The sequence below is a fragment of the Orcinus orca genome, chromosome 15 (genome assembly GCF_937001465.1).
Source record: "Orcinus orca chromosome 15, mOrcOrc1.1, whole genome shotgun sequence".
In the NCBI taxonomy this organism is placed as follows: Eukaryota; Metazoa; Chordata; class Mammalia; order Artiodactyla; family Delphinidae; genus Orcinus; species Orcinus orca.
The window spans coordinates 46,894,805-46,922,388 of NC_064573.1; the positions used below are offsets into that span (position 1 = coordinate 46,894,805).

A 27,584-nucleotide genomic window follows, 5' to 3' on the forward strand; every position below is an offset into this window, starting at 1 on the left:
CTTCTTGTGGTCACAGGACTCTTGCCAAGTTCAGAAATGATGCATTTAGAGTTAAGAACAGAAAATGTTATGTAGTAAGAGCTAAAAAAAAAAAAAGTTAGTGATTATGATGATGACAGTTGGCCCAGGTGGCGTGGCAGCCACTGTGGTGCTCCTCTCACCAAACACTGGATTTTGTTTTTAAGTAGTCACTGTGCGAGGCTTGATATAACCCCCTCCATTCCCTTTTCCTGTTCTTTCCCTTGCCTGTGATCATGGCTAAAGAAATTTATAGAACTTTACTGACCTTTCTATAAATTCATGCTAACTTCTATGGCACTCCTAGCTAACCAAAACCTTATTGTTTATCTCATGGGCCTTCCCTAGCACACTTCCTAAACAAACATCCAAATCTTTGCTATCTTCAATCTTTTCCACCTGAAGTCTCTTCTCCCACATGATTGATTTTCCTACTATTGATTGACTTTCCTACTATTGATATTCAGGAATTGATTTTCCTACTATTTTATGTACACCAGCACCTTGCAAAACACCTGAAAGATAGAGGCTATTCAATATATATGTATCTGATTGAAACCAAAAACAATATTTAGTGTAGTTTCTTCACAAACTTCTACTTCCCTTTTTCTAAAGAATTAGGGAAAACCTTAGCCAAATGCAGGTAAGGGACAATTTTCTGTGTTCATCCCAGTCAGGCCCCTTTCTGTCATCCTGTTTCCATGACTGTTGCTGTTGTTCTGTGTCCTACATTACCCTGTTCCAACTGGATCTGTATCAAAATGGTCACAGTCGTGACTTCTGTGACTCTTGTCTTGGTGCTAATCGCACATAACGCTCCATGTCTTGGTCTTAAATTGACAAGTTCCCAACTTGATGGTGGAATTTGCAGTACACATTCCCTTTGAACTGAGGCTCCTGTTTCCTGGGGATCGCTTCTCTCTCCTTGGCTCAGTTCTCTGACTCGGGGGTAATCAAGTCTACTCTTGATAGTGGCATGACTGGGTCCCCCTTATTCTTCCCAGTCACAGCGCCACACTACCCCATGGGGAGTGTCACATGCACAAGTGTGGACACCCCAGTCCAAGCTCCATACACATGCACCTGTAACAGCTGTTCGTTGGCCACAGCTGGGACCAAGGTTGTGCACATCAGCTGTGGGATCGGGGGGGCGGGGGAGGGATACCAAAGAAGAGGCCGGTCCAGGCCCCGAGAGCAGAGAATTCCAGAGTCCCAGTCATGGGGCGTGTGGTCTACAGGGGCTCTAAGTACCGGAGGAGGACGATGCACTCAGAGTTGAGGCAGAGTCTTCTAAAGCATGGGTCCAGGGCAGGGCCCCACTGCCAGGGTCTGAGGACAGCACTGCTGCCACTTCAGTCGTTCTCTGATCTGCATAACAGTTTCCGAAGGACAGTAGAGCCCGAGCTTTTCACTTGAAAAACACCATCCTTTATCCCGAAGTAATTAATTCTGTAATGATTTCTGTGCTGCTCTATCAAACATTCCTTAATCTCTGTGGCCAGAAGGGCCAACCATTTTTTACCACCATCAATTGAGATGAACACAAATCTTCATTTTCCTCCTCTTTTCATTTCATCTTGACAGAAGGCATTTCCTCCTTAAGTCCTCTCTTCCTTGCCTCCTTTCTCAAAAAGAGGGTCATTCCTCACGATGGAAACAGCATATACACACTGATGGTGTGCAAGATGGCTTGAGGTGGTACATGGAATAGACTTTTCTGAAAATTATATACTGAATTTAATATGCATTATAAAAATCTAACCAGCATATCAGACTGATGGTATTGTTGCATAGATTGACGCTGAGTAAAAATCCGAGTTGACTTTAAATACAGTTGACCCTTGAACAACTCGGGGATTAGGGGTGACCACCCTCCGAGTAGTCGAAAATCAATGGGCGTATAACTTATAGTTGGCCCTCAGGACCCGCGGTTCCGCATCTGTGGATTCAAGCAACCTCGGATCGTGTAGTGTTATAGTATTTACTATGGAAAAAAGTCCGTGTATGGGGAGCTGTGCAGTTCAAGCCCACATTGTTCAAGGGTCAACTATATACATATATATTTATATAATTTATAAAATTGTAAAGAGTTGACTTAGATATGGAAAAAATGGTGAAGGTGGAACAGAAGTGATAGAAGTTTGAGAAACTGATAACAACAAACCTGGAGAATGATGTCATGGGAAAGGGAAGGGGGTGTTTCTAGAAGGGGGTATATTGTGGTGCTCATGACCTGTGGCTTTGGCGTCATGGAGACCTGAGTTTGAGACTCTGCACTTCTACCTGTGAGCTGTATGACCTTGGGCACTTTTCTTATTTTTTTTTAATTGTGAGATGGAATAATAATTGGAGCTTCATCATCAGGATGCCACACAGATTAAATGAGCTGTGTCGTGCCAAGCACTTAGCACAAACCCTGGCACATACGATGATGGACGAGTGGTCAGCGAGGAAGGTAAAGGCTGGGGCATTTCCTCTAGAGTCACACAACAGAGAAGGCCTGAGTACGTGAAGAGAGCATTTACAGGAAGTGATAGGGACAGAAACTAGGCTATAACCGGTACCGAAGGGTAAAACATGAGAAAAGAGACAATAAATGGAGATAATTTTTTAAGGGTATTTGGCTCTACAGGGGAAAGTAGATTTACTGGTAGGTCATTGGGGTTGAGGGGCGATTTATTTTGGTGAGCTCTTTTCCCAATTGAAAGAGGTAATATTAAGTAGAGAATTAAGATACAGAACATGAGGATAATCGGTTAGAGCTATGAGTCTCAAAGAGTGGTCTCCATACCCCTAGGGGGTCCCTGAGATGTTTCAGGGGGTCTGGGCGATCATGGCTGTTTTCCTAATCCTAATGAGATGTTACTTGCCTTTTTTTTTTTTTTTTGCGGCACGCGGGCTTCTCTCTGTTGTGGCCTCTCCCGTTGCGGAGCACAGGCTCCGGACGCGCAGGCTCAGTGGCCATGGCTCACGGGCCCAGCCGCTCCGCGGCATGTGGGATCTTCCCGGACCGGGGCACGAACCCGTGTCCCCTGCATCGGCAGGTGGACTCTCAACCACTGCGCCACCAGGGAAGCCCCTAGCTGTTCTTTCGTTTTTTTATTACTTGCCTGTTTTACTGTATGACATTTGTATCGTCAGCACAAAAGCCATGGTGGGTAAAATTGCTGACACCTTGTCAGGAATCAAGGCATCAAAACCGTCTTAGCAGGGGTGTCCTCACCATCACATGCAGTACAGTAAGTGTCAGTTCTACTTAAGAATGTCTTTGATGTAGCAAAAAATTACTAATTTTATTAAATCTTGACACTGAGTGGAGGTCTTTGTGATGTTCTCTGTGACAAAATGAGCAGTATACATAAAGTACTTCTGCTACAGACGGAGTGTGCTGGCTATCTTCAGGACTGATGGATTCGTGAGCTGAACCAGCCCCTTTGTTCATGGAATACCATTCTTCCTTTAAAGAATGGCTGACAAACGACGGCTATTCAAATTGAGTGACTGGCTGACATTTTCTTGGAAATGAGCAAATGAGCCCATCACTTCCAGAAAAACTGACAATATTTGTTGCCAATAATAATATTTGAGCTTTCAAAAAGCTTATCCTTTTGGAAAATTTGTGTCTGCCACTGTGAGGTTGACAGCTCTCAAAACTTTAATACTTTTCTGATGTGATTGGTGGTGACACTGATGAATATGATATTTTTGATATTATAAAATAAAGTATGCCAACATTTGGAAGATCCACATAAGTCAATGAATGAACAGATTCCAAATGACCAAACATAATGTTCAAAATGATGCCTTATTAGAAGACTAGTTCAAAGTAAAAAATAGATGAATAGATTTTAAAGTAACAAGGTATGAAAATTCATTAAGATGCCTTCAGCATCTACAGTGACACTAACCTTTAAAAAAACAACCACTTATTGAGTTTTGGTGTACTATCAAAGAAAATTATCTACAATTATCTGAAAAAGTTATTAAAATAGACCTCTCTTTTCCGGCTCCATATATGCGTGTGGCAGGATTCTCTTCCCATACTTCAACCAGACAATCATTTCACAACAGATCGTACGGAGAAGCAGAAAGGGGAATCAGCTGTCTTCTATTAAACCAGACATTAAAGAGAATTGCAAAAACATAAAACAATGCTACTCTTCTCACTAATCTTTTTGCTTTGAAGAATATAAATATATTTCTTTTTCTTTGAAAATTCGATTTAGTTGACATATGCTGGGTTTATTATTGTTATTTTTAAGTAAATTAAAACAATTTTTAAATTCTCTGTTTCAGTTCCTCATGCGGTAAGGGTCAATACCCACAGTTCACATAAACAAAATGTTCATTGGAGGGTTCAGTAATTTTTCAACTGTAAAGTCTGATCGACAAGATCGGATTAGAGAATGGTACTAGGAGGCAGAAATGGGTGGGATGCAGAACAGCACTGAAGGAATCCCTCCAAGACACTGCAGGGATACTTCTCCCATAGGAAACAGGTAAGGAGGAGAGCATTACCAGATGCAAGGCATTTTTAGGTTTGTTCAAGGGAATTCAAAGGATTTCCCATCTGAAGGCTTGTTTTCACTGTGATGCAAGGGTTGAGGTCATACCTGGAAAGAGAGGGGAAAGAGCAGGAAGGTGAGGAGTTCGAGGGACCCATGGAACAGCCCTGGGGCGCCAGAGAACACCTGGCCAGAGCATGAGGAGAGAAGACTGAGCAGTACAGGGCCCCAGGGTGGGTTTGCACTGCTGAACCAGGGAAAGCCCTGTGCTCAATACCCTGCCAAAGCCACTCCACAAGGGCAGTCACATACTACCACCCAGCTGGATTCATGGTAGTTAGTTAATTTCTTATCAATTGAATATTACAACCATACAGAAATAGAACAGAATCTCAAAACGCTGTAGGCCCACCACCACTGTTTTAACAGTTATACTGTTTTGCCATAGGAAACGTAGACTGACTGTTTAAGCTAACTTATTTCTAGATACTTCAAAATGTCCTAAAATATTTGATTAGTTGCTTAGTTCACTCTTGACATTCTGATTTTATAAACACACAGTTTTAAAATTCTGCTTCCAATGTTGATTTTGAAATGTAACTCTAGAAGATTGGACAGTTGATAATCTTGCTGTCTTATTTTAGCTTTATACAGACAGCAGCAATTTTACTGGGGAAAAATTGTTAAATGGATTCATTTTTCACTTTCTCTTTTAAAAGGTATGATATGGCCTGTTGACTCAGTGTGTTACATAGTGAGGCTCTGATGCAACTAAAAAAATCAAAGCTTAGCTTTCTTGTAGAAGTGAACAAATTCCAAGGGTTAAAGTGAAATCTTCAGGACCCAAATTCTAGGACTGGATCATGTCCTCAACTATGTAATTTTTTATGCTATTCAGTGATTATATTTATTAGAACATTTAATGCAAAATTATAAAACAGGACAGTAATGACAAAAGAAATTAATAAAAAGTATAAATGCTACATAAGACTATCACTACTATAAATTAGAAAACCACAAGTATATTTGAAGCACCTGTGAGTGTTTGCAGAGCACTAGTCAATACAACACATGCTATTTACACAGATGTGAAGATCACTTATTTCACAAGTAGAACACCACTTCATGCATAATCTGGTGTAAATCATTCGGTCTCTGGTGCTCTAGGCACCAAGAGTCTTATTTTACTAGCAACTATTGAGCACCTGCCAAGATTCTGTACCGTGGATGCTACAGGAGTACAAGTAACTATGACATGGTCTGAGTCCTGAAAAAGCAAGTATTGTACGATAACCATTGGCTGACAACCAGCCCCAAAGTTCAGAGCCTTTGACTGTGTAATTTTGACAGGTAACTAATCTTTAGGACTTCAGTCTCACTAACTATGGAGACACTTGTTCTCCTTTCACCAAAACTAAAGGTTCAGAGGATTACACAATACTCTGGGGCATTTGAGGAGCTATATACCCATGTTGGGCTGCAGGCGGGCCCAGCGATCGCAGCTGAGGTCAAGGTATTGAGAACATCACAAGTTCTGACACGAACAATCTCTGTCTCTGACGTCCCATGAGCCATATGGTACCACAATTTTTCTACTCAAAATGTTGTGCAGAATGAGAAGGGTAGTATGAAGTTTGCATATTTATTCTGTGAGGTCTTCAATGTGATCCGCTATTGAAGGGTATAATAATGTTGGTATTACCAGGACATTATAGAGCTCTTCCATCTACTCAACAAGCTCTCATTTTTTTTAATGGAATTATTAGCAATAATAATAACAGTGAAGAATTGTATTGCTCTTGAAAGTTTATAAAGTGATTTTTGTATGTCCCCTTGGGTGATTATAAAGACTTATACACAGAAAAGTATCACAAGAAAACTATGAACTATACATTGAGTATGTCTGTAAAACTGTTTAGACCTTGTTACAATGCTCTGTTGTACTAATCCCTCTCAGATAGCAGTGGGAAGCATAGTTCATTATGTCAGTGTGTTCCTGGTTCACTAAACTGTTCTTTTAAAAGTCCCTCCAATTAGAAATGAAAATGTTATTTAAAAAAAATGTTGGGCTGGCCAGAAAGTGCCTTTGGTTTTTAAGTAAAAATAAAAGACACATTTTTCATTTTCACTAAGAACCTTATGGAACAATGTATTCACCCTTTTGTTCCACTACCTTCTGCCATTTTTCAGGCAGCTTTGTAATTCCATCTTTCCAAAACATTTTATCTTTTTGAGCAAAGAACTGTTCCAAGTGCCTTTTATAGTCTTCCAGGGAATGAGAGACAGATGATTCTGGACGAATAGGATTTCTGGGTGGCATTGAGGAGTAAGTTTACTTTGGAAATTATAAATTTGTAAAATTATCCATCCTCAATGGTATTATTTTTTCCAGCCGTACTCAGTGGCCTGAGTGGACATGTGGAGCCATGAATGTCGTTTATTATCTTCCCCAAAGAGCTAATGAGGAGATGACATAAAGGCAGTTTCTTTTTTTTTTTTTTTTTTTTTTGCGGTACGCGGGCCTCTCACAGTTGTGGTCTCTCCTGTTGCGGAGCACAGGCTCCGGACGCGCAGGCTCAGCGGCTATGGCCACCAGGGAAGCCCAGTTTCTTATTTTTTAAACAAAATTTGCTGAGACATTTTGGATTAATCCATAAGACAGAGGTTTTTTTTAAAATGTTACTTCTGGGCTTCCCTGATGGCGCAGTGGTTGAGGGTCCGCCTGCCGATGCAGGGGACGTGGGTTCGTGCCCCGGTCCGGGAGGATCCCACATGCCGCGGAGCGGCTGGGCCCGTGAGCCATGGCCGCTGAGCCTGCGCGTCCGGAGCCTGTGCTCCGCAACGGGAGAGGCCACAACAGTGAGAGGCCCGCGTACCGCAAAAATAAAAAAAGAATATTCAAGTATGGTGAAATCATGTGAGGTTTGACACTTCTAAGAGGTCCTGTGAATTTCTTCACGCGTAGATTTCTTCTGATTGTACACGAAAAGGAAATACAGAGATTAAAGAGAAGGATGTATGATCATTTAGGAAAGAAGCAAGAGAAAGTTTAGTCTGAATTATGGGAAGGGTCATCTGAGAAAATTCTTAAAGAACTAGGCCGTTGAGAGTCTATCACATTTTTTTTATGGTCACAGATTATGACCCTTTCTTCTCCTTTCTTAGAAAATGTTCATTTTCTAAGAAAAGGCAACATTTCTTTTAACTGCCTAGTTTTTCGGTCTACTCCTATCTACTCCCCCTTTTTACACACAGAATTTTAAGCATTTTGCTCTTTCCTTGAAACTGGGACTATTTTCCTTAGTCTATTAAAAACATAAGGATTCCAAACCTTTTTGTATAAGTGATAATAATTGCCAAAACGTTGATTTGGCTTTTAATATGTTCAAATTTAATTTAAATTTTGGAACAATGACTACTACAGACTACACTTTACAGATTATTGACCATTCCAAACATTTCAGTCCAACCCATTAGATCCCAAAGCCCTTTGCTTCCCAGAAAACAGATTTTTGACTGTGGATGTCTGAGCAGCCTTTAAAACGCCCAACCAAACTCTGAACTGTCATAGTAGCTGGGTAGGTGATAAGGGGTAAGAAAAGTATCCAGTCATCCAACCACATTTCTGCTTTTTTGTACAAGCTTCGGATGAAATACAGTCACTCAATACAGTCCTTCTGTTTCTCTTTCCCTCCCTCCTTTTCTCTCTGCCCATTGGCCTAGAGAGGGGAACTCTAAACCTTTTGGAACCCTGCCAGCAGGACCAAAAGAATCTCTTGACTATTTTCCCAGGGAATTCCTGCCTTAAATGTCAGCAGAGTACAACTTGCCAGCCAAAGCAGAATCCACCTGGACCTGAATCAAGAAAACTGCGCCTGCTATAACCAAACGGGAAAACCTGGCCCCATGGGGCAAGGGGACAGGGGCAGCAATAGAGTGAAAGGGTCCACGTCCATTACCAAGACCCATGTTTTGTCAGATTCACCTCACTGAGGAAAGGAAGCTAAGTCAAACTATTTTTGGTTCCTTGCTGTTTTTTGATTGTTATTTTTATTTTTCTCTTTCGGTGGTGAACCGTATCTCCAGCAACTGCTCTGAATTACTATAACAGTGAGGTAACCCCTCTTTGAAAAGGGAATAAATGTCCACGGAAGCCCTTTGTTGTGGTGCTGGGGGTTGCCTGCTGCTGCTTTTGCTGGTTTGTTTATCTGTTTGTTTTTAATGAACATAATGATATATAAGTGCTCTGGGGGAGAATTCATATCACTGAGATTCATGAAAAGCAAGATAAGATTTGTGAGATGTGACTGAGTCTGTCCCTGCCAGCCTAGAGACACTTCCTGTCTGGTCCTGAGGTACTGCTGGCATTTTTAGTGCGTTTGAATTAGTCTTCAATCTCCAAACACATGAAGGAATACTAAAAGTTCTGAGGGCCAGGATGGGAAAAGGGGTCTACAAATCCCACAGATATACATCAGCTCCCAAGGATAACAATGTGATATAGTAGATTAAAAATTAGGAGCAAAGTGCACCAATTGCTAGTTTTTGCCGAGTACTGGTAATTTTCATTTACCCTTCTTTCGTTTTTCTCATATGTTACTGACCTACAACTTCACAAAGCTATTCAACTAAAAACTCACAAGCTTGCCTGACACACAAGATTGATTTTAAATCAATGTACCATGTCACTATCCTTTTCCTAAAGATCAGAGCACTATATAGTAAGAAAGTCAAGAAGATTTCATCAATAAATTGTTATTCCATCTTTAAATGAATTTAGGCCCTTGCAAGGTTACCAATGGGAAAAAGACAATTTAGGTCCCGAATCTCATTTGGCTCTAGGCCTAGGCCAGTTCAAAAACAGGTCAACTTGGGCTTCCCTGGTGGCGCAGTGGTTGAGAGTCCGCCTGCCGATGCAGGGGACACGGGTTCGTGCCCCGGTCCGGGAAGATCCCACATGCCGCGGAACGGTTGGGCCCGTGAGCCATGGCCGCTGAGCCTGCACGTCCGGAGCCTGTGCCCCGCAACGGGAGAGGCCACGACAGTGAGAGGCCCGCGTACCACAAAAAAATAAAACCAAAAAAAACAGGTCAACTTAGAAGCTATCACTTATATTCGCCAGGGCTCCCTGCCTCATACTTTTTCTACCATCACAAGTGCATTATAGCTGATATCTTCCATTATCATATGCTGCATGCATTGTCACAGACAATCCTATTGGAAGTTTCTGTCCCTAGTTTAAAGAAAAGCCAGGGAAGTAGGTGGTTATTGCACAAGACTGAACATGTCGCCGGAAGACCAATAAGACCATCTCAAATATAAAAAGGATAATAAGGAAGAGCTAATAAGAAAAACTACCTCCAGTAGTTGAAGGGTTAATCCCTGGTCAGTTTTGAACCTCTCTGCCGAGAGTACTAATAAGTTTGAATTTGTGCCAGTTAGGGTGGCCCTTCGCTGGATGGGAACAGCCATCCCTTAGGAACTGGACTGGCAGTGATCAGCCAGCCAGAAGAAAGGGAAAGGGTCTGAGAAACTGTGGTAACCAAGTTCTGCTGGCCCTTTGCAAAATGGTGCCGGGAACTGCCAAGGCCATGGAGTGAATGCTAATGAGCTGAGCGCAACTTACAAAGCGTGGGCCTGAAAAATGTCCCCCCAGTGACCAGCAGCTGTAGGGAGTGCCACTTTTGTAGGTTCCTGTGGATAGGACCACAGGCCTCATTCTTGAGGACAGACCTAAGCCTTGCAACATTGTTCCTTGGGTTCAAAGACCTCGCAAACACTTCTGACTCAATGTCAAAGTTTTCAGAATAAAAAAAATTGTTTTGCACCTTTACAAAAAATCTCATTCTAAAATCTGAATGGCAAACAGCTTTAAGAATCGACATGAAATATTTTGAAATATTTTAAGTGTTCTTTGTGGATTCCCAGAAAGTCCTCCCTTCCCCTCTCACCAGAGTTTGTTGGGACTTTCAGGGAGCATATTTTTAAAAGCCTGAAACCCCTGATGTACAGCCATCAGTGTGCAGCAACATTCTTAAGGATGTAAATTCAATCTTTGTTATCTGAGAATGCTTGAAACAGGATTAAAGGGCTCCTCTGCAATTCACACTCAAAACTGTAATTCCTCTTTCTCATGAGCGCTTTTCAACCATTCCCAATTCTCAAGGACCCAAAGGAGACAAGAAAACAAAAAACTGTAACGATGATGTGAAAACATAACCGTTTTCTTCTCTCTCCTGTATTTCTTTCTTGCCACACCTCATTCTGAATAAAACTCCTACGTGAAATGCGATGGTAGGTGGAGAGGCAGGGCAGGGAGAGGGAGGGTCCCATAGGTAGATGTGAGTTATTATCACAGGTCTAGTTGTTGGATTGAGTGGTGTTTCACGGATGTTCATTATATACCTTAAAAGTAATCAATTAATTCATGAATTAACCCCTGGTGGGGCAGTGGATGAGACTCCGTGGCGCTCCCAATGCAGGAGGCCCGGGGTCCGATCCCTGGTCAGGGAACTAGATCCCACATGCGTACCGCAACTAAGAGTTCGCATGCCACAACTAAGAAGGCTGTGAGCCGCAACTAAGGCTCACACGTGCCACAACTAAGGAGCCCGCCTGCCGCAACTAAGACCTGGTGCAACCAAATAAATTTTTTTAAAGTAATTAATTACCTATTATAAAATAAAAGAGGGCCATACATGTATTAGTGATGACAGAGCGTCATACACCAAGGATTAGGATTATTCCAATTCTAGGTAACTGAGGTCCATTTAAAGAAAAAAAAAATGAATGAGATGGTGACACAGGCACTAATTCTTAGACCTTCCAGAGTTCACCAAACTCCTCAGTCGAGGATGACTTCATGGGCACACACCTATGCACTTAGAAGGGTCCCACACTTTGTTTCATGTCCTGCTGTTGTGAACTTGAAATCCTTATAGTTCTTCAACAAGGAGTCTTGCATTCATTTGGCACTGGCTCCCACAAAAAATGTAGTCAGTCCTGTCCCAAGGTTTCTAGATATTAAATTTACCTAGAGTTCCCAATAATTTTGTGCCCACCCAACCTCTATATATTTAAAATTTGCCACTTCTCACCCAACAATCGTTAACATAACAGTCAGGTGAGACTCTACAGCAGCCTTATTTCCTGTTATCCAAATCAGTGCTGCACAGGCTACAAGAGACCTGCAGTTATCTGCTGTGCTTCAAAAGCTGCTTCTCGCCGCATGGCACAGGGATATGGCTCGGTGCTCTGTGACCTCCTGGCGGGGTGGGATAGGGAGGGTGGGAGGGAGGGAGACGCAAGAGGGAAGAGAGATGGGAACATATGTATATGTATAACTGATTCACTTTGTTATAAAGCAGAAACTAACACACCATGGTAAAGCAATTAGACCCCAGTAAAGATGTTTAAAAAAAGCGGCTTCTCGGAACCAAAACTTCACATAGAACCCACTGGATATTTTGCCGCTCAAAAACAAATGCACCTCGGCCGAAATCTCAATTCATCTCAACTGCTGGATAAAGCAAATCCATGCTGTAGTAGTTGCCCAATTTCAACTATACATGTAACCAAAAAAAAAAAGACCAATTGTCAGCAATTCTCTGTGGTGGGAGGAACTCAAATAAAGATTTAGGGAAATCCTCATTTTCAAGGGTCACCAGCTAAAGAAACATTAACGCGAGCCAGCGTTTCGTGTTCCTGAAATGCCCTGTGTCTATAGCGATCAGGTAGAAAAAGTCATTTCAAGTTCAAATATAACTTAGCCATTGCCACATGGTGCAGAATCTTTCCACCCCTAAGAATCCACAAGCCCAATCAGACAAGTGGCCGTAATCTGACTCCCAGTGCACTGGGAGCCCAGACGCAGGCAATGAGCGCTGCCCTCTAGCCAAAGGAGGCATGAGTGACAGACCCGCAGGCAGGCAGTGGGGGTAAGTCCTTCTTTGCCTTAAGGGAACAATGCTCTGATGAAAGATGAAACTCAGACTGACTCTTTCATTACAGATACGTGTGCCTTCTCAGGCAGAATCTAGAAGGAAACTCTCGGGCAGGTGGGTGGTTCTTTCAGGGCTGGGTACCGGGCATATTCATAAGAGAGGAGAGGCAGAGAGAGGGCAGAAGAAAAGGGATGCTTTGGAGCAAAATCCTCCAGATACTGGAGACCTGTGAAAGCACAAGAAAATGACCCTATGGAGGTAAATCTATCTGTAGTATTTTTCATCAGAAAAATTACTCACCCATGGCCTCAGCTGTCCAGAAGTGGCTCAGGCTGGGCGTTCAGCTAGAAAGTAATGTGTCCGGCTCTGTACAACCCGGTCACATCAACAAATCCCCTTTGTTCTGGGGCGAAAGAAGCAAAACAAATGGTGATGATGCATTTCCAGGGAGTGTGAACAGGGAAGGGAACATTGACGATAGTTAATTAAGAGGGGCTGTGAGAGAGCTGGGGTGAGCGCATGTCAAGCCAGAGGTATGTATGTGCTGCCAGGGGACTTTGGGGTTCACAGCTGACTGAGGTTGGTCACTCTGCCCTGGAAAGAGATCAGCGTTTTGCACGTTTTCAAAGAAAGCTAAAGGCTTGCTTAAGGAGTCTACTTGTTTGGGGGTTTGGGGAGTTGGGTTTTTATTTCTCTGGCTGATAAAAGCTTGAAGTTGAAAGAGCAACTGAGCTTCTCAGATTAGGTCTCTGGAGAGGGAGGCAAATGCACAGAGAATGCTCAGGGAAGGTGAGGGAGAGGGTGCAGCAGGAAGGCGTCTTGTACACAGGGCCTGCCTCTCCCAGATCCCTGTGCTGGGAATGGGACCTGCCGCATCCTGCCCACCTGGCTGCCTTAGCTTCCTGCCTTGTCCTCTTCCTTTTTCCCACTAAATCCGGCCACAGAGGACCATCGCCTGACATAGCATCTTGCCCTTTGCCATCTGGGCTACAGCCGTGGGCCACTGGTGAGTTCAGAAGCCAGGCTTTTTCAATTTGTGAGTTTCTCCCCCTTTGGGATACTTGTCATTTCTCCCCCAGGGCACCTTGGCTGCCCTGCTCCAAGTGCTGTTTTTGTCCCTTTTTTTTTTTTTAATCTTTATTGGAGTATAATTGCTTTACAATGGTGTGTTAGTTTCTGCTTTATAACAAAGTGAATCAGTTATACATATACATATGTTCCCATATCTCTTCCCTCTTGCATCTCCCTCCCTCCCACCCTCCCTATCTTGTCTCTTTATTTTCTCTTCCTCTAGGGAGTGTGATGTCACTGTCCTCCCAGCTGGGGTTTTTCGTAGTTACATGATTCACTTAGAGGAGTTCACTGGGGCAAGGGACCGCTGGCGACAGGGCTGGCTGGTCGCCTTCTGGAGCCACCTAGGCTTGGGCAGAAAATGGGTTTTTCTTTCCAACTCTGAAGCAAATCCCCACGTCAGACCAGGGGCTGAGCCGAGATCCTAAAGGTCAGGGCGGCATTCCTCTGGTCTTTGTTGGTACAGCATGTCTCCACTGCCCAACCAGCCGGACCCGGGCTCCTGGGGACTGTAAGTGACTGGCGGTGGGGTGGGGGTGGGGGTAGTGCGGAGAAGGGCCCGTGCTCCGTAGCCCGTCAGAGGGAAAGCTGCAATAATTCTAATCTGTTAAAATAGCTGGCTTTCTTGTCTAACCCTTTTCACATTCCCCTGGGATGAGAGTCTCCGCTAAATGCTCTCCACGCTTCTCCCCTCCCGCACTATCACAGACGAAGGATAAGGGCAAATGTCTTGAATAATGGGGTAACTGGGGCCATTGCCTCCCAAGGGGAATCCTAGCCATTTCTTGCCATTAATATCCTCAAACCCCACCCCTTATCAGCTCTAAAGATCCAAAGACATTAAGAGGAAGAAAGGGTCTTCCATCCCAAAGGCTGCCTCGCTGCCCTACCCATCCTCCCCCCTCCCCCCAGCCCACAGGCGCGCAAGCTCTCCCCCGCCCCACGCCCCCTCCCCGCCCCAGGAAGAGGCACCAGCAGAATTTAGAGAAGGCCGTCAGGAAGACACTAGAGAAAAACTGCTCTCCGGAGCCTCCTGCTTTGAGGACCATTGTCTCCCTGGCCCCACTCTCCTTGCCCACCTGCCTGCCGCAGCTCTGCCCAAGTCGCTGTCCCCCGCACTTGGCGGGCAGGGTGCCTGGGGCGCCGCTGGTACACACTGGCCTCCAGGATCCCCTTTGGGAGGTTTTATCTGAGAGGTAAACATCAAGGGGTGGAGAGTCTGGCCCAAGAGGGGATGGTCCCTCAACCCTGCAAAAGTCCGCAGAGGCCAGGTTGCACTTTCCCGGGTGAGGTGCCTGCGCCTGGTACCCAGCGGGCGGGGCCGCTGCGTCTGTGCACTGGCGCTGCCTGGAGCCCGCCCCGCCCAGGTGGCCGGTCCCCGCCCTCGGACAGGCGCTCCGGCTCCCCTGGGGCCTGCGGTTGAAACGGCTCTGAGCCGCCTCCGGACCTGGGCGGGCTCCCGGACTCCTCCCGCTGGCCGGGGAGAGCATGGCAGCGTCCCCTTCCCAGTCCCGGGTCCCAGCTCCGGCTCTGCAGTCACCACGAGTGGCCCTCCCACCAAACAAGATTCACCTTCTCCAAAGACAGCCTTCCAGCCTTCCAGCCCTCCTGGCTTCCTAGCAGGACTCGCCTTCATCCAGAGTCTCCAATGGGGGAGAGGAGGGACAGTCAGCTCTACAAATCCATTTCCAGAATGCCATTTGAACCATAAAGGACAGAACTGGAAAAGACCTCCCTTTTTTATGGCTGTAGGTTCCAAATAGAAATGACATGTAAAAAGTACCTTGAAACGTAAAAACTTGCTCTGAGGGAATTGACTACAAGGTAAATATACTTTATTCTTAATTCTTTAAGGAACTCGATTTAGACATTTTCTTTTCTAGGGACAATTCAGATAATTTTCCAGTGAAACTGGATGATCTTTGGATATTAACTCAAAGGAGATTAGAATAACAATCTCAATAGAATAACATAACAATAGTTACTGTTAGAATAACCATAACAGTAATTACTTAATTATCTCCTTAAGAGATAATTAAGTAATTAAGGAGATTTTTCCAGAAGCATTCTTTCTCTGTATGCAAATAACTTTTGGCTGGGTGGCCTCCCTACTGTGGGGCAAGACTGCTGGCCTGGACATCCTCACCTAAAGGCGTAAACCTTGGATTGGTAGCTTCTGATGCCGACTTGTTTTTCCTTTCAGTAAGTGTGGACCTTTGTGTAGAAGAGAGAGTATCATGGTGGCCTTCAAAGGGGTCTGGACTCAAGCTTTCTGGAAGGCAGTCACAGCGGAATTTCTGGCTATGCTTATTTTTGTCCTGCTCAGCCTGGGATCCACCATCAACTGGGGTGGAGCAGAAAAGCCCTTACCGGTCGACATGGTTCTCATCTCCCTCTGCTTTGGACTCAGCATCGCAACTATGGTCCAGTGCTTTGGCCACATCAGCGGTGGCCACATCAACCCCGCCGTGACGGTGGCCATGGTGTGCACGAGGAAGATTAGCATTGCCAAGTCTGTCTTCTACATCGCAGCCCAGTGCCTGGGTGCTATCATCGGAGCCGGGATTCTCTATCTGGTCACGCCTCCCAGTGTGGTGGGAGGCCTGGGAGTCACAACGGTACCATCTTTAGCTCTTGTTTTCACACTCGGACTCTAGGCTTCTTATAGACTACTAAATGACAACTGGTGGCTTAAGAGACCTTCCTAAAACTGCTAATTTATTCCCAGGGAACGTCTGATGACTCTTGATAGGGGTGAAAACTGATTCCAGCCACGCTGACTACATCATATGAAATCATTATGTGCTATTGAGTAACTTGAATAGCACTAAGTCTGGGTAGCACAAAAATTGTGTTGGTTTTTTTCCTATCTCTCTCTCTCCCAGTGACTATATTGACTATATATTTAACTTAAGGCATTTTTATTACAATTATTTGTTGGTTCATTAGCAAAAGGAACAATTTTGTTTCTTGTCATGTGCCTGAGGTTTAAAGTGATCTGCATCGAGGGTCACACTTAAAAAAATAAATTGGCGTTTGATCCTAGTTTTGTTCTTAGCTGATTAGGAATATCCTTTGTTAGGTCAGCACCAGGGTTGATGAAAAAACCACACACGGTTTAAATTTTAATTGAAATATATATTAATTAATTTAAACCTAATTAATGGATTTAATCATTGCCTTATAAAATTACAAGACTCTTAAGAAACTCTTTTATAAGTTAAGTGCAGCAGTGGCATATTTCGCTTCCTTTGTAGAAAAGGACATTCAGCACAAACTCCCCCTTGGTCATTGTAAGAGTAATTAATTATCTGTGATGGCCCCAAATGAATAGAAATTTATTTCTTCTTTTTTGAGGGGGCAGGGGTGCAAGTGTCTCAACTAGGGGTGGGATAGAAGACTCAAACTAATCATCAGTTTTTGCAGGGATAAAATGTGCCTTTCACAATGATATGTTATCATAGAAAATGTTCCCTTGCCTTAATTCAGATGGAGCGTTTTTCTCTCTCCAGGTTCATGGAAATCTTAGTGCTGGTCATGGTCTCCTGGTGGAGTTAATAATCACATTTCAGTTGGTGTTTACTATTTTTGCCAGCTGTGATTCCAAACGGACTGATGTCACTGGTTCCATAGCTTTAGCAATTGGATTCTCTGTTGCAATTGGACATTTATTTGCAGTAAGTTTCCAAGCCCATTTAAGTAATTGATCCATGTTGTTTATCCTCACCCTAGAGCTGGATGAAGATGTTATGTTTCACAGCTGTAGTTCTTTAGTATCCAGTTACGTCTGTCCATTTTAGGTGATTTTTTTGCTAACTTTGTGATGAGAACATTGATATGGCTGCTAACATCTGGACATCTCTAACTGACTTGGCAAATGGTAGCACATTGCAATGAAGTCTACCTGTGAATAGCCCTGTTTCAGCAATGTCTGAAGTTGTATTCTTTTTCCCTATAGATCAATTACACTGGTGCCAGCATGAACCCCGCCCGATCCTTTGGACCTGCAGTTATCATGGGAAATTGGGAAAACCACTGGGTAACCACCATGTTCATTGTGCCTGTTTTCCTACAGTTGAGGACAATTACCCAGAGAGCTCTTTTTTTCCCATTATTTTGCTCACTAGTTTCTCTTCCTCCCAACTCTGAACCCCTAATTTGTTACATCTTTCATAAAGACTAGGGAGAGACTAGGACAGATCTGCTACAAAACATCTCATATCAGTTCTGGACCTTCAGTGACAGTCTTTTTTTTTTTTTTTTTTTTTTTAAAGCACTGCTCTGGGCACTGTATCTGACAGACTTCAGCAGAATATATTGAACATGGAGGTTGCCTATATGGAACAAGTTAAAATCAGGGTGGTGAAATGAATATGGGGTTTAAATAATTGAAAGTAAATCCTTCCCAGCAATAACGAAAAATATGCTTGCAAAAAAAAAAAATAAGAAGAAGAAGAGGAGAAAGAGAAATGCTTAAAAGCATAGCCCATTGCAAAAATATTTACCTTTTTTGTTTACAAAAGCATGAACCCAGTTAATAGTATGGGAGTGGGAAGCATTTTGAACTGCAGATGGTGAGAAATAATTAGTGCAAATATTTATGCTATTATCACCATAACCATAACTGGAAAAAGAAAGGACTTTCAGAAAAGACACACTTCTCAGCCCCATGCCTACCCTACTTATTAACGTGGGGACAGTGCTTCCAGAGAGCAGTGGTATCCATTGTTAAATACCACAGTCAATTTCTTTTCAATTGTCTCTTACCAAAAAGAAATTTCAATCCGTTAAATGAATAATGTGGCAGTTTTGAAGACCTCTTACACACTAATTTACAATAACCAATAAAAATAGGTGTATGTCAGCCAGCTTCAAATGGAGCTAACTTTTATTTTCATGTATATATGCCGTGAATGCTCTTTTACATCTTTTATTTTTAACTCATGAATGTAAGAATATGTCACTTATGTTTTTAATGTTCTTATTGTACTGTAGTGGATTTACAATGTTGTGTTAGTTTCAGGTGTACAGCAAAGTGATTCAGTTATACATACTCAGATTCTTTTCCATTGTAGGTGTCGCTTATGTTTTAATCTCACGCATATGGTGGTTATTGACACAGTCACACGCACTCAACCTTGATGTACGTTGCAAATGAGAAGAAATTGCCCCACTGCTATATGCATTCACTTCTAAGAAAAGTGTACCTATCTATCCCATTAAAGTAATCTATCCCATTAAATAACAGCATGAGTGTCAGTGATCAAAAGCAAGGTTTTGGACCCAGACATGAAAAACTTAGTCAACAATACCACCCATGAGATTGGTTACTTTGCCACTGATATTTCCATGTATGTCTCTAAAGATTTGCCACATTAATGGGAATACAAATTTGTAACGGGCAGTATATAGATCTTATGGTAAAAGTACAACTTTTAGGTCATCTTATTCAAACAATTTTTGTAAATAAAATTTAGAAAAATGACAACTTTTAATCCATGAGGACTTTAATATGTGAATGAAAATATATGTTTTTATTAATTACTTGAGTTGTGGTACACTAGTTAAAATTTAAGTAGCAAGAAAATCCTTAGCTGTTGATTGAATCCAAGGTTTCCCGTTGTTGCTATTTTATAACAAACTTAATCCTACAGAAGATGAATGTCCATTTTGTAGCAAAGCGTGTGTGAAATTAACAACTAAAGTATGTCTGTAGATAGATGGATAGACAATAAATAACAAGATATTACTGATGAATTTTGTGTGTAGTGTAATAACATTTTTTAGTCTTCTTTTCTGGATTTTCTATATTTTTAGCAGTAGAACTTCTTTACCTTTATGAAGTTTAAAAGTTACTTTAAAGGGCATTATGAGTTTGGGAATAGCAACTTGAAACTGAGATTTGTTTATTTTTGAGAGCATGTGGCTAGACATCTTCTTCGTAGGTGTTTTGGGGGAAGTGTCATAATGATTTAGCAGTCCCTTTTCTCCCTTGCGGGATTTGTAGCTTGTGGAATAGAACATATCAAATGAGATCTTACCAAAGGAACAAAGTGCAAAGACATTTAGAGGAGGGTTCTCATTTCTCCTTTGAAAGGGCATAGAGAAGGTAAACTCTGACATGGTTTCTTTCATGTTCAAGATAAGGAACTTGAACATAAGGTTCTTGCAGCCACTTTGTCAACAATTTCCCTGTACAGTATATGTGTTCAATTTCAGCTTAAAGTTTGAATTTCTTCTTTAGATTTTGCAATGAGGATGCTAAGTGAGCTTCATTTCCAGAGAGTGTTTTAAGCCAGAAGGATTCATCAGATTTTTTTCAAATGGGAGAAATGTAGTATCGTAGAAAACAGTATAATGGTTCAAAAGAGAGGTCTGAAATCAGACAGACCTGAAATCCCAGCTCAATCACTTGCTAAGCGTGAAGCCTTAAGGAAGCTTCTCACCCTCTCTGCGTGTCCATTTTCTTACCCATAAAATGGGATAATAATAATATCTATCTCAAAGGTCATCATTAGAATTAAATGAGTTAATACAAGAAAAGCACTGAGTGTAGCCAGCTGAGAAAGAGTGCTCAATAAACAGGGTTTCTGTTGCTCAAGTCTATCTGTTGAATGAATGTCTAATATTCTACAGCCTACGTGTGCTCTAAAGAAGTGTTGAAGTTTATCCAAACTCAAAACTTGTTTTATTCTAGACACATAACTAATATGATAGAAACTTCCAGTTATTGAAATCAATTCCTATGGAATGGCTAATCCTCAACTAACCATTATCCATAAATGCAGTACAGATTTTTCCACCAAGTCATCAGTGCAAGAACCATGAGGACAAAAGCACTCTGCAAGAAGATTAATGGGCAAACCATGAGGTTTTCTCTTAAATCAAATCACCAAACTTGAGAGAGAAAATCATGTAACATGAGGAAAGTGACTTATAGCCAGCCTAGTCCCATACATCTTTAAATTGTCTAGGAAACAATGGAATGGAGCAAGTTACAATGAAATTGGAACTATGAAGTACTTTACAAGTATTATTTCAATTTAATCCTGACAACCCATGAGGTATGTATTATTATTATCCCTGTTTTGCAGATGAGGAAATTAAGGTTTAGGAAGTTATGTAACAGATTCAAGCAGTAACAAGATTGCTAAGTGGTCGAGCTCATATTCCATTTATCATGCTGTACTGAATAATTAAAGCCCCAAGTGATACAATCTGTACTATGGTTGTGATTATGCAAAAGACCAATGTAAGATGGCAATATTAAGAAAAAAAGTACTCTCCAGAAAATTTTTCCTCTATTTCAGCTGAAGAAGTCGTACCCCCAAAGAGGACCTATCTTTACTGTAAGGATTATCAGAAAATGGAAAGAACATAATTAATGAAAGCAGGAAAAGAGAAGAGGAAACAGTCTTTTCTTATTTTCTGTTCAAATGTTATTTAGCAATATATGGATCTCTGATGTAGATTTAATGTATTCTCTTATTTTCTTTCCAATTCTCTCTCTCCTTTTTTTTAATGCATGACTCATTTGCTCTCTCTCTTTTTTAAAAAATAACCACTTATGTCTTTTTTTTTTTTTTTTTTTTTGGCTGTGTTGTGTCTTCATTGCTGCGCACGGGCTTTTCTCTTGTTGCGGCGAACGGGGCTACTCTTCGTTGCAGTGCAGTGGCTTCTCTTGTTGCCGAGCATGGGCTCTAGGCACGTGGGCTTCAGTCGTTGTGGCTCGTGGGCTGAGTAGTTGTGGCTCGTGGGCTCTAGAGCTCAGGCTCAGTAGTTGTGGCACACGGGTTTAGTTGCTCCGTGGCATGTGGGATCTTCCCGGACCAGGGCTTGAACCCATGTCCCCTGCATTGGCAGGCGGATTCTTAACCACTGTGCCACCAGGGAAGCCCCACATTTGCTCTCTTAATTTAAACCAGCTAAGTTCTATATCCGTGCCTTGTTCGAAGGAATAGTTTTACTCTACTTACACTCTATAACTCTTCCATCTTTCCCCCAGATATATTGGGCTGGACCAATAATAGGAGCTGTCCTTGCTGGTGGCCTTTATGAGTATGTCTTCTGTCCAGATGTTGAACTCAAACGTCGTTTTAAAGAAGCCTTCAACAAAGCTGCCCAGCAAACAAAAGGGAGCTACATGGAGGTGGAGGACAACAGGAGCCAGGTAGAGACCGACGACTTGATTCTAAAACCTGGAGTGGTGCATGTGATCGACATTGACCGGGGTGAGGAAAAGAAGGGGAAAGACCCATCCGGAGAGGTGCTATCTTCAGTATGACTAGAAGATAGCACTGAAAGCAGACAAGAGCCCTTAGAACTGTCCTCAGATTTTCTTCCGCCCATTAAGGAAACAGATTTGTTATAAATTAGACATGTGCAGTTTGTTGTTTCATGTCATATTACTCAGTCTAGACAGTAAATATTTCATTATTTACCAAGGAGGAATGAAAGAAACCTATCATGAATTTCAAATCTAAAAAAAAAAAAATCTTTTTGAAGTATCCCCAAAGCCAATGTGTATCTAGTTTATCTATTTGCTATTCATTAATAATCAATTTAAAATGTGTATCAAGATTTTGTTAAGGCTTGCCTGACAACTTACAGGCATACCTATCAGCTTACTCCTCCTCTCCCACGAAACCAGTATTGTCAATCCTCATTTGAATATTTATTCTGTTAAATCAAGTTAATCAATGGCAAAATACAGAGTATGTCATAGAGTCATGCACATTCAAGAGAGCAGATACAACAAGCTCTTTTATAACCAGCTCCCCTAGGTTCAACTACCTCGGCAAAAGAATATTAACAAGAGTCATTGCTAGTGAATTGTTTTCATTTATATTTCAAATATCCAACTTTCAACCCAAACTGCAATTCATAATATTCCTTCCTCCTCCTCACTGCCCAAGGTAATATGGAACTAAAGCGCAGAAATTCAAAGCATGTTCAGAAACCCTATATGTGTTCCACCTAATAAAACCTCCACGTCATAAGGCACCTATTGAGATTCAGGACAAACAGACTTGTAAGATCTTATGGGGGTGGGTGGAAATTTATCATCATACAAAAATCATAAGGAAAAAGAAAATCTGCATGCTGGTTTCAAATAGTTGATCTGTTTTCAGTGCACATCCTCAAATACACCACATGAGGTTAACAATCTAAGCTTTTAACTACTTAACCATTTTGCTTATTTTTTTAATTTATTGTCAAAACTGGGGGTTTTGTTTGTTTGTAATTTTGGTTAACTATATTTAAACATTAGCTGAGACATACTTTTGATAGTAAGAACATAACTAGTTGAGTCCTGACTTTTTGTTAATTATTAAGCTGTGCTCGTTCTAGAAGGTGTAAACTAGTCCTGCCAGTCCCAATCACTGATACTCTCCCACTTTTCATGACATTTGTTGATAATCTTCATTGTGCGCATCAATACTTTAATGAATTAAAATGCATGAGAGACAAGGAACAACATGACCACAAAATAAAAGGGCGGAGGCATCAAAACGCTCTGTATTCAAAGCTGACTAGATGACCAATCTTTCCTTTGTAGAGATACTATAGGTTTTTTTAAGCATTTTCATTACTGACTCATTTATTTTTCAAAATAACTTGTTCTTTCCCATACTGCTTTGCCTTATGTCAGTAAAATGGTCTCTGGAAACCCCAGTTTCTATTATCTTAACTGTCTAGTCTAGCCTTTATCTTAAAGAGCTGAAAAAGTCCATTTCACTGAACAAAAGCTAATAGTAAAGCAAAAATCTATCACTGCAAAGAGTGGCGTATAAATAGCTGATAATCAAGGGCTGTCTTCTCCTACTCACAGTTCCAACTGTGTGCCACTTTTTGGTGTTAATGGCAGCTGTGTGTGTGTGGCAGTGAGATAAAGGACCACTATTAAATCTGATTCTCTTCGGTGCTAAGAAAGTAATGAACGAGGTTCCCAGAGAGACACCACACCAGTGGAGTCCCTGGGAGTCCCCCTGACATCTTTTTGGCAGGTGCCTAAATCCCAGGCCTCTTTGGTGGCTGGCCACACCCTCCACCACTGAGGCACATTGCTTCCTGTTTGGGGCACCATCTATAGGAACTAGGGTGTATTTCTAACGATGGATCTTTTCAAATGTTTGCACAATATACCCTTAAAGGCTTAAAACTGGGGGTGGTTCAGCTCAAAAGATAATGCTATCAACCATCAGCAAACATGTCAGTTCAAAAATAAGCTAGCAAGGAAAAAAGTGAAACATTTTCCAAATACGCTTACAATTTACTAGTTTATGATCATTTTTATTCAGCCATATGGTTTACTTCTAATACTCTCACTTTTATACTCACTTCAGTTAGAACGTTCAATAAGTTAGTGCTGGGGGAAAAAAAAAAAAACCCTCATGAATGATGTTTTTGCCATTTGTTTTCCAGCAACGAGCAGAGTGCCTGACACATAGTAGGTATTCAAAGCAAGTGTGTTAGTTAAGACAAAAAAAAAAAATATATATATATATATATACATTTCATTTGTGATTTATGGATATAAAAATTTTTCTTTTAATCTTTATTTTGCTCCATATTTAATAAGAGCATGAGTTCAAGGACTACTAAGGAAGGCCATAGAAATGTAAAAACCATAAAGTATATTTTTGCATCCTACTATTTTAGGGGCATGCAGACAATGAAAGCTTTTGCACTTTGCTTTCCCTGCATATATTTCACTCAAGGCTCTACCAGTAAAAAGTAACGAAATTGTACCTTTCTAATGGCATCTATGCAGCAGGCGTCTTTTGCCTTGTGGATGGCGTCAAATTATCCAAGTGTGTTAGGAGACTGGGGCTTTTTCCTTTAATCCCTTCTTATTAATGAAGTGCATCGCGCTGCTCCCAGGAGAGTACTGCTGACAGATATACAGAAAAGAGATCAGAGAGAAAACACTGGAAGGACATAAATGAATTATAGCCAGCCAGGAAACAATGCCAGCCGTCTCTTCCCTAAGGAAAAGTACAACAAGCATCCCCAAATTGTAAGGTGGTCCCTACACTGCAAATGTGTATAGTTTGTCAAAAGAGTACAAAGGGTAAACGTCATTTTTAAGTTTGCAGGGCTTTCTTTAAAATTGGGAGCCCAGAATTTGAATGTATGTTTTCATGATAGAAGAGGACATTTTCTTCAAAGAGTCCTCAACTCTTATACTGGAAGGAAGTATTTCCTGGTATCTAAATAGTTGCTTAAATGTAAAATTCTTACACTTTGTCTCTGCCACTTGATGTTTTCATAAATTCTTATACTTTCTATCGTCTGACCCTTTTCCTAATGCAGTTGGTAGGTGCTGGCTTAAACTGTGGCTGAGTCTTGAAGGTTTTACAAGATGAGAAATATGTCGCTAACATGTATGATGGAATTAAGCTAGCTAATTATTAGAGGTCTGATTCCAAACAGCACAGAATATTCTTCTTAGGTCGTGAAACCAAGCAACTCACTTACCGGTTTAAACTCCATAATGAACCAGAAAATTCCAAAATAGAATAGCAAATTCAAATGCTAGAATCAATCCCAGTGATCTGTTGTAGCCTGTTGACACTGTTCCCACATGTTGTGAACATTTGAAAAAGAAATTGCCTTTGTGACAGCTGAGGATGACAGTGCAAGCCCAGCAGACAAACTTATCAGACAAAAGAAAGCCAATGTAAATTCTCATCATAAGCATTACAGAATATGCAAACAGAATATTTTATACCTGAAAGTAATATTGTCTTTCCTAATATGTTTATGGCATCAAAATTATTAGAAAGATGTATTTACTATCTGGAAAGTGTAACATAACAAAACTCACTCTCTTTACCCCAAATCATGTACATTGCATTGGTGTTGTAATACTTTACAGATCACCCCGAAATAGCAGTAACTTTTGAAACCCTCTCTAAAGTACATGGAAGACATTTAATTCAGGACTTAAAAACTGTGGCCACTCACTTTGGCAAATGACAATAACCTATGAAAATAGATATCAAATAAATGTTATACAACCTGTACAGTAAACATTAAACTTAAGAACAATTATAGTGTTACCTATGCATGTTAAAGTCCAAGAGCTAAAAAATACACTGAATTTATATAACCCATCAGAATGTATTTCTAGATTCTCTTCAGGATTAATTAAATAAACATGCAATTATGAAACTATATAAACAATTATTTATCACTTTTATGACCCAAATCACAATAAAATTGTAATTCATGATAAACTAGTGAGAATAAACTGAACATATGGTCATATTCACAATTCTTTATTAACTGAAATGTTATTCCAACGTTAGAGCTAATGTTAAGGAGATTGAAACTGTAATGTTTAATATTTGGGATAATCTATTAAAGTCTTAGCATTGTGGTTGATTTCCATGAATTATGTTGTATCTCATATTACTAAGCTTGTGCAAATAAACTGTTTAATGTTTTAAAATGTGTTTGATGATTTTGAAAATTCATCTAGAGCTTTTGCACGTCCCATCCTAGAAGCATCATTTAGAAGGACCAGAGGTTTAGATATTCGAGTACAATCAACACCAAATGAAATGGTGGTGGAATCCATATAATACAACAAGTTTTGAGAGCCTACAGAGTACACAGTGTGGTAGATCGACAGTGAAAATTGTGTATTCGTGGGCTTAATTCTAAATGTTCACATCTATGCAAAATAGACCATTGAATATCGACTGTCATTGTAGAGTCAAAAAGTGAAGACTGAAACAACTGTGACTCAAATGAGGCTGGTGTTACTAAATAGATGATCCATCCTTAGGGCCTTTGGCAAATTCTGCCTACCCAGATGGATAATGTAGGTTCAATGAGCACTGGTTTACTCCCTTGGGCTCTCAGTTTGAACCTCTCAATTTTGAGAGGTTACAGACCCATAGGGAAGGATTGAGGACAATCGTTTATGTACCATGCAACCCATTGGAAGAGTGGAGAACGCTGCCTTAGGAGCCAGGTGGATGTGTACGTCTCTTATCACCTTTGTCACATTGTAGTGAAATCATTTGTGTAGGTTTCTGTCTCCCCCTAGTAGGTTTAAAACTCCTTAAGGGCTAAGACTGTGTCTTATTTATTCTGTATCCTCCACCCTCGGCACTGAGAACTAGGCTTGACATTTCTCTCAATAAATGCTTGTTGCATAAATGAATAAACAACTTATGGAATATCTCACAATCATTAGGAAATACCACAAAGCAATATACCTTAATCAAGTTGGTTTTGACTGTATAGGTGTGTGCAAAATATTTGAATGCGTGTAGTTCCAGTTAGGAGGCCAAAATTAGCTCAAGCACTAAAGAAAATAAAAGGGAAAATGCGCAGAAAGAATGAAACACGAATTGGCTTTCTAAAATTTATACCTAACGTGTAAGCAACAAGACACGTTTTCATTGCTATATTTATACGATGGCCAGATGTTAGATGAAATTTAGCTCAATAACTATTTCAGCAAGATAAGTATTTTAACAAGCATGGGAAGCTAGTGAATAAATGTCAGCCTGATTTTATAGTTATCCTGCTGGAAAATGTCCAAAACAATATGTCACCTGAATTAAATCTTACTACTTTCTAGTTTTTTTCTAGCTCTTCCTTGGGTTTAAGGAAGACATAAAATACCCTAAAACGGCCAGGTTGAGTTCTGCTACCTCCACATATTCAGAAGTCTCTGAGAAACCATGACCATGATGTTCGCAACCTTTGTGCATAGCACAATGACAGCACGTAGCTAGTGCTCAATAAATGCAAGATGGTTGGGTGGATGGATGATGGATGCATGGATGGATATAAGAAACTCTCCAGTCTGGAAGAAATAAATTAATCTGTGAACAGATGGAGATCATAGCCTGTATTCCTTCTTCCCTTATAAAAGTATTGGCCAAGGATCAGAATGCTAGAGGAGGAATGTGTAGATTAGAATAATTACCAATTATGAGTATATATGGGGTTTTAGAATTTATAAATATTAGTCTTAATCAGTTAATTTTCAAAGCTCATTGTGGGGCATGCATTGCTATCATTC

At 41.1% G+C, this 27,584-nt stretch overlaps 1 protein-coding gene across 10 annotated transcripts in view; it reads left to right on the forward strand.

The window, feature by feature from the left end:
• Positions 1 to 25,994, forward strand: part of AQP4 (aquaporin 4) — a 175,278-nt gene extending 149,284 nt beyond the window's left edge. The window contains exons 1-5 of one of the 10 annotated variants that reach the window (XM_033435255.2): positions 4,415 to 4,517; positions 15,741 to 16,155; positions 17,050 to 17,214; positions 17,496 to 17,576; positions 21,543 to 25,994. In XM_033435255.2, coding sequence (XP_033291146.1) covers positions 4,444 to 4,517; positions 15,741 to 16,155; positions 17,050 to 17,214; positions 17,496 to 17,576; positions 21,543 to 21,821 — 1,014 coding nt within the window. In that variant the 5' untranslated portion in view covers positions 4,415 to 4,443 and the 3' untranslated portion in view covers positions 21,822 to 25,994. Of the gene's footprint in view, positions 1 to 4,414; positions 4,518 to 12,036; positions 12,461 to 12,485; positions 12,581 to 12,602; positions 12,725 to 12,896; positions 13,000 to 13,833; positions 14,049 to 14,979; positions 15,362 to 15,740; positions 16,156 to 17,049; positions 17,215 to 17,495; positions 17,577 to 21,542 lie in introns of those variants that run through there. The other 9 variants (XM_004273728.4, XM_049697791.1, XM_033435257.2 and 6 more) reach the window with 9 other exon arrangements.
• The last annotated feature ends 1,590 nt before the right edge of the window (positions 25,995 to 27,584 follow it).